Source organism: Panthera tigris, chromosome B2 (assembly GCF_018350195.1).
Source record: "Panthera tigris isolate Pti1 chromosome B2, P.tigris_Pti1_mat1.1, whole genome shotgun sequence".
NCBI lineage: Eukaryota > Metazoa > Chordata > Mammalia > Carnivora > Felidae > Panthera > Panthera tigris.
The window spans coordinates 35,287,315-35,300,751 of NC_056664.1; the positions used below are offsets into that span (position 1 = coordinate 35,287,315).

At 47.0% G+C, this 13,437-nt stretch overlaps 1 protein-coding gene across 3 annotated transcripts in view; it reads left to right on the plus strand.

The window, feature by feature from the left end:
- Window positions 1-4,100: 4,100 nt before the first annotated feature.
- The window catches only part of CB2H6orf89 (chromosome B2 C6orf89 homolog), a 39,614-nt gene continuing 30,277 nt past the window's right edge, over window positions 4,101-13,437 (plus strand). Inside the window, exon 1 of one of the 3 annotated variants that reach the window (XM_007085248.3) lies at window positions 4,101-4,221. In XM_007085248.3, coding sequence (XP_007085310.1) covers window positions 4,220-4,221 — 2 coding nt within the window. In that variant the 5' untranslated portion in view covers window positions 4,101-4,219. Of the gene's footprint in view, window positions 4,222-10,979; window positions 11,206-13,437 lie in introns of those variants that run through there. The other 2 variants (XM_042986231.1, XM_042986230.1) reach the window with 2 other exon arrangements.

Consider the following 13,437-nt stretch of genomic DNA (forward strand, 5'->3'; position numbering starts at 1 on the left):
AACTCTTACAGAAACATCATTTTGGGGGCTAGAAACTTGAAGATCATCCTCTTTCTCTCTGCTCCCTGTAAGTGATACATCATCAAGACTTATCAATTCTTTTTTCCCAAATTACCAGGCTTATTTTAACACCAGGCTTATTTTAGAAGCCCCCTTGTGGGGTTCCCTGCCTTTTGGCTTTTCCCCACTAATGCATCCTACACACACACCAGCCAAAGCTTTCCTCCCAAGATATCTTGTATGTCACTTTGCCAAGAAATGTGAAATGGTTTCCCTTGGCCTGTTAAAGTCCCCAGGGTGCCTGGGGACTGAGTTGGTTAAGCTTGATTTCAAGCTCAGGTCATGATCTCAGGGTTCATGGGATCAAGCGCCACCCCCCCCCCCCCCCCCGTCTATGCTGTCAGCACAGAGCCTGCTTGGGATTCTCTCTCTCTCTCTCTCTCTCTCTCTCTCTCTCTCTGCCCCTTCCCTGTGTGCTCTCTCTCAAAATAAATAATAAATAAGTAAATAAACATTTAAAAAATAATTTATAAAAACTAACTAAATAAAATAAAGTCCCAAACCACTTGGCCTGGGCTTGAAGGGCCTTCACCCTGACTTCCCCAGCCTGATTTCCTACCATTTCATCCATGCCTTAAATGTGCCACCAACATTTCCACTTTCTGGGCCTTTGCTCAGGCCATTCCCTTTCCTTGCAATACTTCCCAAACCTTGCCCATGCCTGGGTCCCAACTTCTTCAGAAATCCTCTCTTCCTGTCTGCGAGTAGGTTCTCTCCCTTTCTCCCTTCTTGGTCTTTAGTCCTCTGCCACCTTTCATTGTTGTCTAGCCGCTTGTACACATTCTCTTCTCTCCAAGTGGATTGATAAGAGCCCACATTAGGGACCACATCCAAGTTCGGTTCAGTTCGGCATTCCCACAGGGCCTGGTCCAGGCCAGAACCTGAACAGAGAGAGCCTCCAGTGGCTGGGCGGAGCTAAGTCACCACAAGCAATTAATTCTGTGGCACAGAGTGTTACTACCTGGAAACCTTCTCAAGGGTTTTTCTAAATGCCAACAGAAGCCCAGACTAAAGAAATGAGTATGTTTATCCATCATTTCCATCCCTATCCTCTCCCCCAAACCGTTCCTCCTCCTGTGCCCCAGTCACTGTTGTCCTAGTCATCACACATCTTTTGATTCCTCACCCTCTTTCAGCTACATCCCCACACACATTCCAGATTGCCAAGCACTTTCACATTCATGAGCTCTTCTCCCACCAGCCAGGTTTTAGAGTGGAGGGCTCTGAGTGACCAACAGGAGGAGGCGACAAGCTGCAGGGCCCACAGGATTTAGTGTGGGCTGGAGCCCAAGCCTTTCCCCTGCCTTCCTCCCCTGAACCTTTCTACAACCTGATTTGTTGTACCTGGGAAATTTTCCTTGAGCAGATTCTCGTTCTTCCATTCCTTTTACCTAGACCATCAAAGTTATTTTTCCCTTGAACTTTCCAAAGTTAATTTTTCCTCCTCCAATCTAGCCTTCGTCCATCCCACGGGATTTATATGGCCATAACAGAACTCTGATCCCATCACAACCCCACTCAAAAACCTTCAGTGGCTCGCCACTGCCCACAGGTCAAAGTGTTAGCATTCAAGTTCTTTCTGGCCTAAACTGATCTTTAAAGATTGTTTAGGGGCGCCTGGGTGGCTCAGTCAGTTGAGCGGCTGACTTCAGCTCAGGTCACGATCTCGCGGCCCGTGAGTTCGAGCCCTGCGTCGGGCTCTGTGCTGACAGCTCAGAGCCTGGAGCCTGTTTCAGATTCTGTGTCTCCCTCTCTCTGACCCTCCCCCGTTCATGCTCTGTCTCTCTCTGTCTCAAAAATAAATTTAAAAAAATTTTTAAAGATTGTTTCTTCTGGGGCACTTGGGTGGCTCAGTTGGTTGAGTGACTGTTGATTTTGGCTCAAGTCAAGATCTCACAGTCATGAGATCAAGCCCTGCCTTGTGTCTTTTTTTTTTTTTTAATGTTTATTTATTTTTGACAGAGAGAGACAGAGCATAAGTGGGGGAGGGGCAGAAAGAGAAGGAGACAGAATCTGAAGCAGGCTCCAGGCTCTGAGCTGTCAGCACAGAGCCTGATGCAGGGCTCAAACTCACAGACCGCGAGATCATGACTTGAGCTGAAGTTGGACGCTCAACAGACTGAGCCACCCAGGCCCCAGTACCTTGTATCTTTTGATGATGAGAGGTGGTTTCTAATTTAATTTTTTTGATGTTTTTATTTATTTTTGAGACAGAGAGAAAGCATGAGCTGGGTAGGGGCAGAAAGAGAGGGAGATAGGAACTGAAGTGGGCTCCATGCTGACAGCAGAGAGCCTGACATGGGGCTTGAACTCACAAGCCAAGAGATCATGACATGAGCCAAAGTTGGATGCTTAGCCAAGTGAGCCACTCAGGTGCTCCGGTTTCTAATTTTAGTGTGGTAAACTGTATCAATTTATCTTTTACAGAACATCTCAATTCTGACTAGCCACATTTAAGTACTCACTAGTCACTTGCATGGCAATGGTATTGGACAGAGCTACTCTAAAGTTTTATTGTTTCAATTTTTTTTCATATAGAGCTATAATACACATAGAATTTATTTTGGTGTATGGTGTGAGGTTGGAGTTAAGTTTCATTTTTTCCTATATGTATATATAACCGACCCAGAACTATTTATTGATAGCATTATCCTTTCCTCAGTCCTCAGTTGTACCTCTTTGTCATAAAGCAAGTGTATATATATGTGTGGTTCTCATTTTGGTCTCTTTATTCTGCACAATTGGTTTGCCTATCCCTGCATCAGTATCACACTGCCTTTGTAGTTAGCTTTATTAGTATGAACCCAGTAGCATTTTGATGGCAGGTCTCTAGCAGAAAAGTTAGGATCTTGGCACTAAGGACTGGGCAAAATAAGTAGCCTGGGTTCTAATTGTGACCCCACTACTCTTTGTGTAATCTTGAGCAAGTTAAACTTTCCATAAACCTCAGTTTGGTTGGTATGAAGATAAATTTTCAGGGAGGAAGAATTTCGTCTGCATTTCAAGGTCCTTCCAGCTGGACAAAGAACCAAACTGACATGAGACAGAATAACAAGAGAAAATCAAATTTAGTTTCATAAATGTGGAGAATGCACACGCATACACACACACACACACACACACACACACGAAATTCCAAAGATAGCCGACATGAGACATCCTGAGCTAAGGAGAGGGGCAGAACTTGGGAATACAAAGGAGAGGAAGGCCTTGTTCTATTAGTAGTAAGGCGACAGATGTTTGGAAAACAAAGATCGCCCTATAAATTTCTTAGGTAAAGAGGGATCTCTATTAATAGTTCTTTCTGGTATAGGCAGGCAGTTGAGGGGGTGGGTAGAGAGCTTTTCCTAAATCTGCTGTGTTTTTATTGCTTTTATTTTTTTAAAGTAGACTTCACGCCCAATGTGGGGCTTGTACTCACCACCCTGAGATCAAGAGTTGCAAGCTTTATCAACTGAACCAGCCAGGTGCCTCTTGGTTGCTTTTAATTCAAAATAATCATCATGCCAAAGTGTCCGTCTTTGGGTGGCCTGCCTTTTGGCCCCTATAGGGACTATTTATATGATAGGGTTGTTGAATTGGTTTCACAAACATAAAGGGTTTGGCAATGTCTCGCACAGAGTAAGCTCCAATAAATATTTATGAGTGGGCTGTGTGTTTATTTGTATGATTTGTTTGCTTGTCTTTCTTTTAGACTAAGAGCTCCCAGAGGTAAGGGCCTGCCCTCCGTTACCTATCCTTCCCACTCCTTAATGCCTAACACGCTGCCTGGCACGGAGTAAGGGGGGGCCCAATCAAAGGCTGTTGGATGAATCAGTTCAGCTGCTGAATCCGCGCGAGCGCGGAAGAGAACAGACCCCGATAAAGACTCAAGTGGGCCGAGCAGGAAGAACCTGACGCCAGGGGGAGCAGGAACCCGCACTCTCCAGATATCGCGGGACTTCGCGCGCGCGCGTGCGCGCGGCCAAGTCGCGGGTTCTGTTTCTGACGCAAGCGCGAGGCGTGAGGAAGGAGCTGCCCTAGAACGCGCGGCCTCGCCTGTGGCGTGGGAGTTGCTTCCGGGTTGCGCGCCCGGAAGCAGGAAGTTGGCGGCTTACCCTCCTCGCCCGGAGGCTGAAGTCCCCGAGGCGGGAGGAGCCCGAGGGGGCGCGGGCCCCGCATGTGAGTGACTGGGGCCCGAGGCCGGGAGGGGGGAGGCCGCCCTGTGACAGCCTCACCGCCGCTCCCGTCCGTGACACCCTCGCGCGGCCCTTTTCCTCTTGCCCTTGCGCAAACCTCTTTTCTGAACCTCTGGGGTTTCGCAGATTGACAGCACCGCCGGCAGCTCCCCCAGGATCGACTCCCATAAGACGTCTTTTCCTTGGCTCCGCGGGGCCGAGCAAAGCGAGGTCGACCCTGTTGGGGCTTGTTTCGCAGGTGTCACAGCAGTGTCCAGAACACCATGGGTGCTAGCGAAGTCTAGATTTCACTGCTCTTTTGACAACATTCTTCATCTTTTGGTATATGGAGTAGATTCCTGGCCCCCCTTCGAAACACCTTTTATTAATTGTTACCCGTGGAAGCTTGCCTTGTGTCAGTGGAAGTCTCGGTTCTTGAATTCCCCACAAAAGATTTACACGAGGATGCGCACTGGCATAAAGACCGTGAGAAGGAAGGTAGCAAGCACAAAGCAGTTTTTTAAAGGGCAGTACACTTTCAGGATGGAGTGGGCAGGCCTGGAGTTGGCGACTGCCCCGAGGCTACAGTTGTTTTTTCACTCCTACCGGTAGGGGGAACTTTGACCCTGCAAGGTTCCTGTCGAAACTGTCTCGGGAAACTGTCATGTCCGTTTCCCAACGGGGATGGCAAACTAATGCAAATGAATTGTAATGAAGTCTAGGGTTACTCTGGGGCAGAAGAGTTAGAGAGAAGCGCAAGCCTTGTACCTGCTGCTCTGGGTCTTAGAGCCCTGGAAAGTTGGGAACCTTTTGCCCTCAGGTCTCTAAATGTAACCTGTTTATGGCCTTCCCTGCCTCCAGCTCATAGCTAACCAAGTGCCTACTCTGTTATTTCCCCTTCAAGGACTTGGGGCTCTGAAATCTTTCAGGTTGAGGACCAAAGTCAAGCTTCTGTAGCTGCTTCCTACTGAACAGGCAGTGTTTTCATTAGAGTTTCACTCTTTGATATCTGTCTGGGCCATGAGGAGGTGGTATGAGGTTATAGGGTGGAGTAGGGCTTGTGTCCTGGTCTCAGAAGGTTTGACCACTCCAGTCCAGGGGCTATAGTAGTCTTGATGTTTTCTTGAAAGGGGCTGATATCCTTGTTGCAGTAAGAGGTGAAGTTGGTCTTGTCTACCACAAGAGGAGATGAACTTAGTTATAAGATTAAGAAGACATGGTTCAAAAAGCAAAAGGATCACGCAAAGGAAAGGTCCCATGAAGGGAAGTATCCATGACATAAGACCCCAGGATAGGGAGATGGTGGATGTGCTTGCTGATAGGAGACGATGGGCTTGCGTTTGAGGTCTTTTGATACTTTCTTGAATAACCTGACTGATGGACATAAAAGCAACATTCTTCCTGGACTAATGTGCCCCTTTGGGCTAAAGTGAGCTATCTAATGCCCTTCGATTTTGGAGGACTACCCCTGAGAGTGACCACCAGGACAACCAGACTGGAGTTGAAGGAAAGCTTACCTGTAAAGGAGGTTAAGACAGAGTAGGTGGCTCCCGTGTCTAAAAGAAAATTAATTGTCCTACCTGCCAGTGAGTTGAGTTGGTGGCCTAAGGTTGCCAAGACTTACATAGTTTCTTGAATGGATTTGCCTAATTCTTGAGAGAGTGGAGGACAGTCCTCGTGATCCCTGTGGCCAGTCATAAGGCTGCTTCCTAGGAGAGCCCCTAGCAAGAGGAGTGTAAGGACCTCCTGCTTGGATATGGGTGTTTCAGTTATCATAGAGAGGGAAACTCTTTGAGTAACTCCTATGAGGGATACATCTGGAACTAACCAGGCCAAAGAACAAGTGCCCTTCCATCCATCTGAAAGGGTCACATATGCTTGAGTTCCAAAAATAGAGTCCCTTCTGAGGACACAGGTGAACCTTGGTTAGAACAGAAAATAAAGGCACTTTCAAAAGGGGCTCCCCTAGGGCCAGCAGTGGCCCTAAAGAGGACCAAAGCCAATATGAAGGTGGGCAAAGAGGTCATGACTAGATGTTGTAGAGTTGCGTTGCTACTTTAACACCGTTAAAAGACCCACTCTTTTAATTTTTTTTTAAGTTTGTTTTTGAGAGAGAGAGAGAGAGAGTGTGTGTGAGCAGGGGAGGGGCAGAGAGAGAGGGAGACACAGAATCGAGTCAGGCTCCAGGCTCTGAGCTGTCAGCACAGAGCCTGATGTGGGTCTTGAGCCCAGGAACCATGAGATCATGACTTGAGCAGAAGTGAGACGCTTAATCAACTGAGCCACCTAGGTGCCCCTTAAAAGACCCACTCTTAACCTTCCCCCAAAGGTCACCATCACCCCCCGTCCTTGGTCCTCCATGTCTCAATATTGTCAGGGCCACCCGTCAGCCCAGATAACCTCCTTCTTCTTCAATACACCTTATTAACAGCCTTGTCCCCTGTTGGAAAAACTCCTGGAACATATGTTCTGGGATCCTTATCAAAAGCTCCTCTTTAACAGTGTTAAAGTAGCAATCAGAAACACTTTCCCAAAAGAATGACTCACCTGCCGAAGTTAGGTTGAAATTATAAAGGCAGGGAGACAAGGGAATAAAACCCACTGGGGTCCCAGATGTTGGGTTAGTACTAACACAGATTGGGAAGGTCATATTAGAGAGTTTAAGTTGAGTATATAACAGTCCCCAAATAGCAGGTGTTGGGCGGGGCCCCTGAGCATTTAGGATTTTTGTGCTGTGTTCCATGACCTTTCTTTGGAAGTTTCTTGCACTTACGTGGGGCTGGGAGGTCCATGTTGGTATCCAGAGACGGGTATAGGTGAAACTAATGGGGTTATTGGTGGTGGCCCACAATGAAGCAGGTGTGGGAGTTACAATGGCTAAGTGGGGTCCCACACATATCCAGCAAGAGGAATTAGAATTGGTGTTGTTGAGATAGCATTGAGCAGTATTAAGTGAGGGGGGCTACGGGGCAGCATGAGGCAGAAGTGGCTTGTGATCAAAGAGGTACCATACCTATGGATTTCTTTAAGGGTATAGTCTTGGAAGTCCCCCTGCAGGACTACACTAAGGTATTGGACATAACAGAATAGAGGACTTTAGGATTTATCTGAGATGGCCCCTTTTTGAAGAGCAGTTTGAGGTCTTCCAGTGGCTCACCGGTATACTCAGAGGTATCAGGGTTGTCCTCTTTGTTAGAGGTCACAGCAGGCTCGGCTCGGGAGAGATGGATCCAGCTGGAGATTCCTGGGACCTTGATGGTTGTAGGGATGGATAAAAGAACAGTATAGGGTCCCTTCCATAAAGGCGTTTGTTGGGATCCAGGAGCTCAATCTATCCAGGTTTTAATTAGGACCTTATCTCCTGGTTGGACCAGGGATGTTGGGTTTGAGTGGTCTGGCTTTAGTAGGACCTGTTTTTCCCATAGAGCCTCTCAAAGGCACTGAGTCCCAAGAATATATGAATGTTAGGTTAGCTTTGTTGGTAGGCTCTTCACTCCCATAACCAGACAGGAGTTGAAGGAAAGCTTACCGTAAAGGAGGATAAGACAGAGTAAGTGGTTCCCATGTCCAAGAGAAAATTGTTCTACCTGCCATGTCAAGGGGTCACCCTGGGCTCTGTCACAATGAGGGAAACAGTGAGTGGAGGAGCCTATTGGTGCCATAGGTTGCCTCAATCCATGGTGGTGACAGCTTGAAGGGATGCTGAACCCCTGGTTGTCCCATTAATGGGGCAGTCTCTCAGTGTCCTGTTTGAGGACATTAGGACAGGCCATATTAGGGAGCTTAAGGAACAGACATCTCTCCAGTGTCCCTCCTTTTTGAAATGGTAGCAGGCTCCTTTTGGTGTCTCCCTTTTGAGGGGGCGACCCTGGGGTGATGGCTGGCATTGCAAGGCCACCAGGAGTTGAGCCTGTCTCTGATCCTTACGTTTTTCCTTTTCCCTTTTTTTTCCTTCTCCTGGTCCTGGCCATAGAACACAAAATTGACCACCTTAAGGAGTTCAGAGCTTGGGATGTCTGGCCCTAGGGATAATTTTTGGAGCTTCCTCCTAATATCTGGGGTGGCCTGAGTGATGAGTCGACCATTAAGAACTGTAAGACCAGCCTCTCATCTGGGATCAAGAGTATGTTTAGCTGAAGTCTCTCTCAGTCTTTCCATAAAGGTTGTGGGGTTTTCTTCCTTTTCCTGGTTTATGAAAGCCAGCTTGTTATATAATTAATTGGCTTTGACTGGCATCTTGACATTCCATTTGTTAGACAGATTATAAGATGGTCTTGGGACCATTGCTCTTGTGCAGTGTCATAGTTCCAATGAGGATCTGTTATTGGAACTGCCATGTTATCTGCCATGAGGATCTGTTATCTGCAGATACCTTGCACTGGAACTATGAAGTTTATCCCCAGATTAGATGGTGGGCTCCCCAATTCTATCTCAGTCTGCCTTGGAGAGAGTCTGATTGAGAATGAGCACTATGTCCTTCCAGGACAAATCAAAAGTTAGTATAAAACCCTGAAGTCCTGACATGTAACTGTCAAGGTCCTAGGAAAAATCTCCCAAGTCCTTCTGGATTTGGTGGAGATCACTCATAAAGAAGGGAGTTTGGACCCACATGGTGGTTCTGGTTGGCTCAACTATTTCCTGGAGGAGACACAGAATTGGAAGGGGCTTGTTAGGACTTGACAGTGTTGGTGGTCTTGGATATGGGGCAATGGATCATTGTTTTGGGCTATGGTAGGATTTGGTGGGGCTTGGGGAAGCCTCCTCTGGTGGTGGGGGAGGGGACTTAGGACTTAGGCCTGTGAGGAAATCTAAAGTGGACAGCTGAATTTTGCAGGTTTTGAAAAGTGTGAGGTCTGTTTAACATAAAGGCTTGGACCTAAGGGAACTGAGACCACTTTGTCTGGTTTATACAAAATAGGTCTAGTTTAAGATGGTGTTATAATCCAGTGTCCAATTGTAGGGCCCTGTTGCCCCATCTCTTAGTTTATATTGGGGCCATGCTGTATTGCAGAAAAAGATGAGCCTTTTCCTCTTTAAAGGTTGGGGGTCAAACTTATCCCAGTTAGTGAGGATGCATCCCAGTGGTGAACCCCGGGAACTGCCATCGGGTTTCCCATATGTAAGGGAATAGCAAAGAGAAGGGGAAGAAGTAGACACAGTATTCCAAGAGTGTCCCCTTGGAATGTTGTGTATCAAGAGGAGAGGTGGCCTTTCTACCTCCTTTGAAGAATGACCCTTCAAGGATGTCCCCTCAGGGGAGGCGCACAGCCCAAATTAGTATTATTGCAGCCTGTCCTTTCTTTACTTGCCTCCCCCAAATTGAGGTGCCCATGAGGGAGGGATCTGGTATATTTTATAACCCCTAACGAGTCCCTGAGTGCCAGGATGTATGCCCCAGCCTTCAACATCTATGTGGTTCCATTTCCAGATTTCATCCCAGGCTCCTCTCAGTTTTGTTGTTTTTTTTTTAATTTACATCCAAATTAGTTAGCATATAGTGCAACAATGTTTTCAGGAGTAGATTTCCTCTCAAAAGTATTAACTCGAGGAGTTGGAATAGACACAAAGATTTGCCCTTACCCTCTTAGAAATAAACTCCCGCTGGAGACTGTGATTATCATGTACCCAACTTGGATTTAAGTATCAGAGGCTGATTGAGACCATCTTTCCGGAAAGGGAAGGGGAGGGAAACACGTAAGAAGGTGTGATTTGAGGCAACAACACAGAGGGAGAACTACTGGTTAGATGAATCATCCAGGAGATTGAATGAGTATGAAAATGGACCGGCCCAGCAGATGTAGAGGCTTTCACATATATACAGCACATCCTCGGGGTTTGAGGGGCACAGACTTTGTGAGAGTGATGGCAGAAGTGGTTTAGGAGAGGAAGAACTATAGACAGTAACAGTAGTGGCCAAATTGCAGAGTGAGAGCTGATCTCCGAGAAAGTAAATCAGATAGGGATCCTCTAGCCTCAACGGGGTGAGGACTGTCTTACCTTGGGCGGTCGGAGTCGCGGCACCAAAAGATGTTACTGGGGTAAGCTTGCATGGTGTCAGTGGAAGTCTCAGTTCTTGGATTCCCCTCGAAAGATTTATAGGAGGATCCGCGCTCGAATAACGACAGCAGGGAGGTACAAAGCAAGAAGTGGTTTATTAAACCACCAGTACACGGTCATAATGGAGGAGACGGGGGTTGAGGAGTCACCGAGGATACAGTTTTTTCTAAGTAAGTAGGGTCTTGAGCCATGCAGGAGGCGGTCTCTAATGGAAGCTGCCTCACATCTTTGGGGAGACGCCTCCTACCTGTGGAGGAGAACTTTGACCCTACAAGGTTCCTGCTGGAACTGTCATGGCGTCACTCCCCACCAGGGGGCGCAGAACCTGTAATGCAAATGCCTTATAAAGCCAGGGGTTACCCTGGGACAGAGGTTGAAGAGGAGAACGCATGCTCTGCACCTGCTGTCCTTGCTCCGCTAGCCCGGAAAGTTGGAAACCAAATGTTTGTTGTCTTTCTCTCATTAAAACTAAGCTCCCACAGGTGAGGGCCTGCCCTCCATTACCTGTCCTTCCCACTCCTTAATGCCTAACACGCTGCCTGGCACGGAGTAGGGGGGGGGGGCAATCAAAGGCCGTTGGATGAATCAGTTCAGCTGCTAAATCCGCGCGAGCGCGGAAGAGGACAGACCCTGGTAAGGCCTGAAAGGGTACGAGCAGGAGGAACCTGACGCCAGGGGGAGCAGGAACCCGCACTCTCCAGAGCTCGCGGGACTTCGCGCGCGCGCGCGCGTGGCCAAGTCGCGGGTTCTGTTTCTGACGCAAGCGCGAGGCGTGAGGAAGGAGCCACCCTAGCACGCGCGGCCTCGCCTGTGGCATCGGAGTTGCTTCCGGGTTGCGCGCCCGGAAGTAGGAGGTTGGCGGCTTACCCTCCTCGCCCCGAGGCTGAAGTCCCCGAGGCGGGAGGAGCCCGAGGGGGCGCGGGCCCCGCTTGTGAGTGACTGGGGCCCGAGGCCGGGAGGGGGGAGGCCGCCCTGTGACAGCCTCACCGCCGCTCCCGTCCGTGACACCCTCGCGCGGCCCTTTTCCTCTTGCCCTTGCGCAAACCTCTTTTTCTGAGCCTCTGGGGTTTCGCAGATTGACAGCACCGCCGGCAGCTCCCCCAGGATCGACTCCCATAAGACGTCTTTTCCTTGGCTCCGCGGGGCCGAGCAAAGCGAGGTCGACCCTGTTGGGGCTTGTTTCGCAGGTGTCACAGCAGTGTCCAGAACACCATCGGTGCTAGCGAAGTCTAGATTTCACTGCCCTTTTGACAAAATTCCTAATTTTTTAGTATGTTGAGTTGATTCCCCGCCCCCCTTCGAAACGTCTTTTTCTAATAAAGTGTGGACTTGTATGCGATAAACATAGCATGTAGGATTTCAGAGTTATATGACTTGATTTATTGACCCGATAATGGGGTGTTTGTAATCACCATTTGCTACAAAAATCTCCTGCCTAGTGTTCCTAAGACCACCAACCTTGCTGGTCACAGGTTTTCCTATTTAAGAGCTCGTATAGCCTTGGTATTCGCGAGTATATTTAAAGTATTTAGTCATCGCTTGATAATAGAAACTACTCCCGGATGCTTAACTATTCTGACTTTTTCAGGTTGCTCATCTGGTTGTTTCCATGGTGGAATCCTCTATGGGCATTTCTCCCTTAATGAAATCGTGTGTTCAGGGTTTATCACAATTTCTCTCTAAGGAACAACATCCTTTAACCTAAATTCAACTTTGCTACGTTGAAGTTTGACTAAAGTTCACTTAGTCCAAGTCGCATACCAAAGAGTGTCCATGTTAGGCTCTTTCTGCTTTGAACCAAAACAATTTTCAAGATCCAGTTTTAATCCCTGTTCCTCTAACAAGCTACCTAGCAACACCACAGAGATTCTCTAAATGAGAGGTTCCTAATCTACTCACCTAAACCCTCCTTAGGTTGATGTATTTTTAAAAATAAGAAGAATAAATGGTAAAATAAACCAACCATTAGTTAAATTAGTTTGAGAACAGAATGATCAGTTCCTTTGTATAAATTTGTTCAGACGATACTGATCAGGTTCCATGACTCTGAGGTGAATTTCCATGTCTGTTGTTCTGATATTTTCTCCACTTATCTCTGCTTTCAAGTGTTAAATAACAAAAAATTCAAACGAGTAAATTTTGAACATCTAATTGCTGTAATTAAATCATGAATCAGGCAGCATCCCATCTGACAAGTAGAGAGGAGCTCCTAAAGGGCTACAGGAAAGGAAAGGCTTTTCAAGGTAGAGAGTGAAGTAAAGGAAATTATTTTTTTTTAGGCATTGCCGGTTTTTTAGGCAAGGTCATTCTAAGGGGGAATGGGGTTTATCAGTAAATGTTCTAGCACTGACCAGGAAATTCCATGTTGGCTGGGTAAAGTCACATTTCCAAGGGATTTGAAACTGCAGTTAGCTTAGATGTCAAGTCTTGGTTTGCTCACTTGGGGCCCTAACCTAAGTGACACCATTTTGGGCCTGTGGTTTTCTTTTTAACACAAGGAACAATTTAGTGTGAAGAGACATGGAAATAAATATAATGCAAAGTGATCAGAGTTGTGTTTAGGGTTCAAAGGACAAACATCAAGGCTGGAATAAGGAGTTCACTGATTGGAAGAGCATGGGGGCTTTTCCCCATGGTGGGCAGAGACAATTATTTGTACAAAAGCAAAAAGACGTAAAATGGGATGGCAGTGAAGAACGTGAGGAAGGAATAGGAAATGAGACTGAACAGGTAGGCAGTGACCAGGTCATAATGGGAAGCTAAGTAATTTGAACTTCGTCTTATTAAAATTACCAAGTCTTAAATTTGGGTATTGGGACAAATGTTTTACATTCATCATCTCGTAATCCCTTCACAGCAGTGTTGGAAAGACACAATTATCCCCATTTTATAAAATGATGAAAACTCAGAGGCTTAGATTAAGTACTGTCTCATGACTATACAGTAGTGGAAGATTCACAAACAATCAGTGTTTGTATTTAGCTTTTTCCAAGTCCATTTGCCTTCTTAACCACCTTGCTAAATTGTTCCACAGCAGGACATGGGGATTCAAGGAAGTTGCTTTAAATAGACAAGTAACATTAGCTGATTTGTTTCAGAAAAATAATTTGTGGGGCGAGTTGAGGATGAATCAGAGAGGAGAAGGAGAACTGGCAGTATAGAG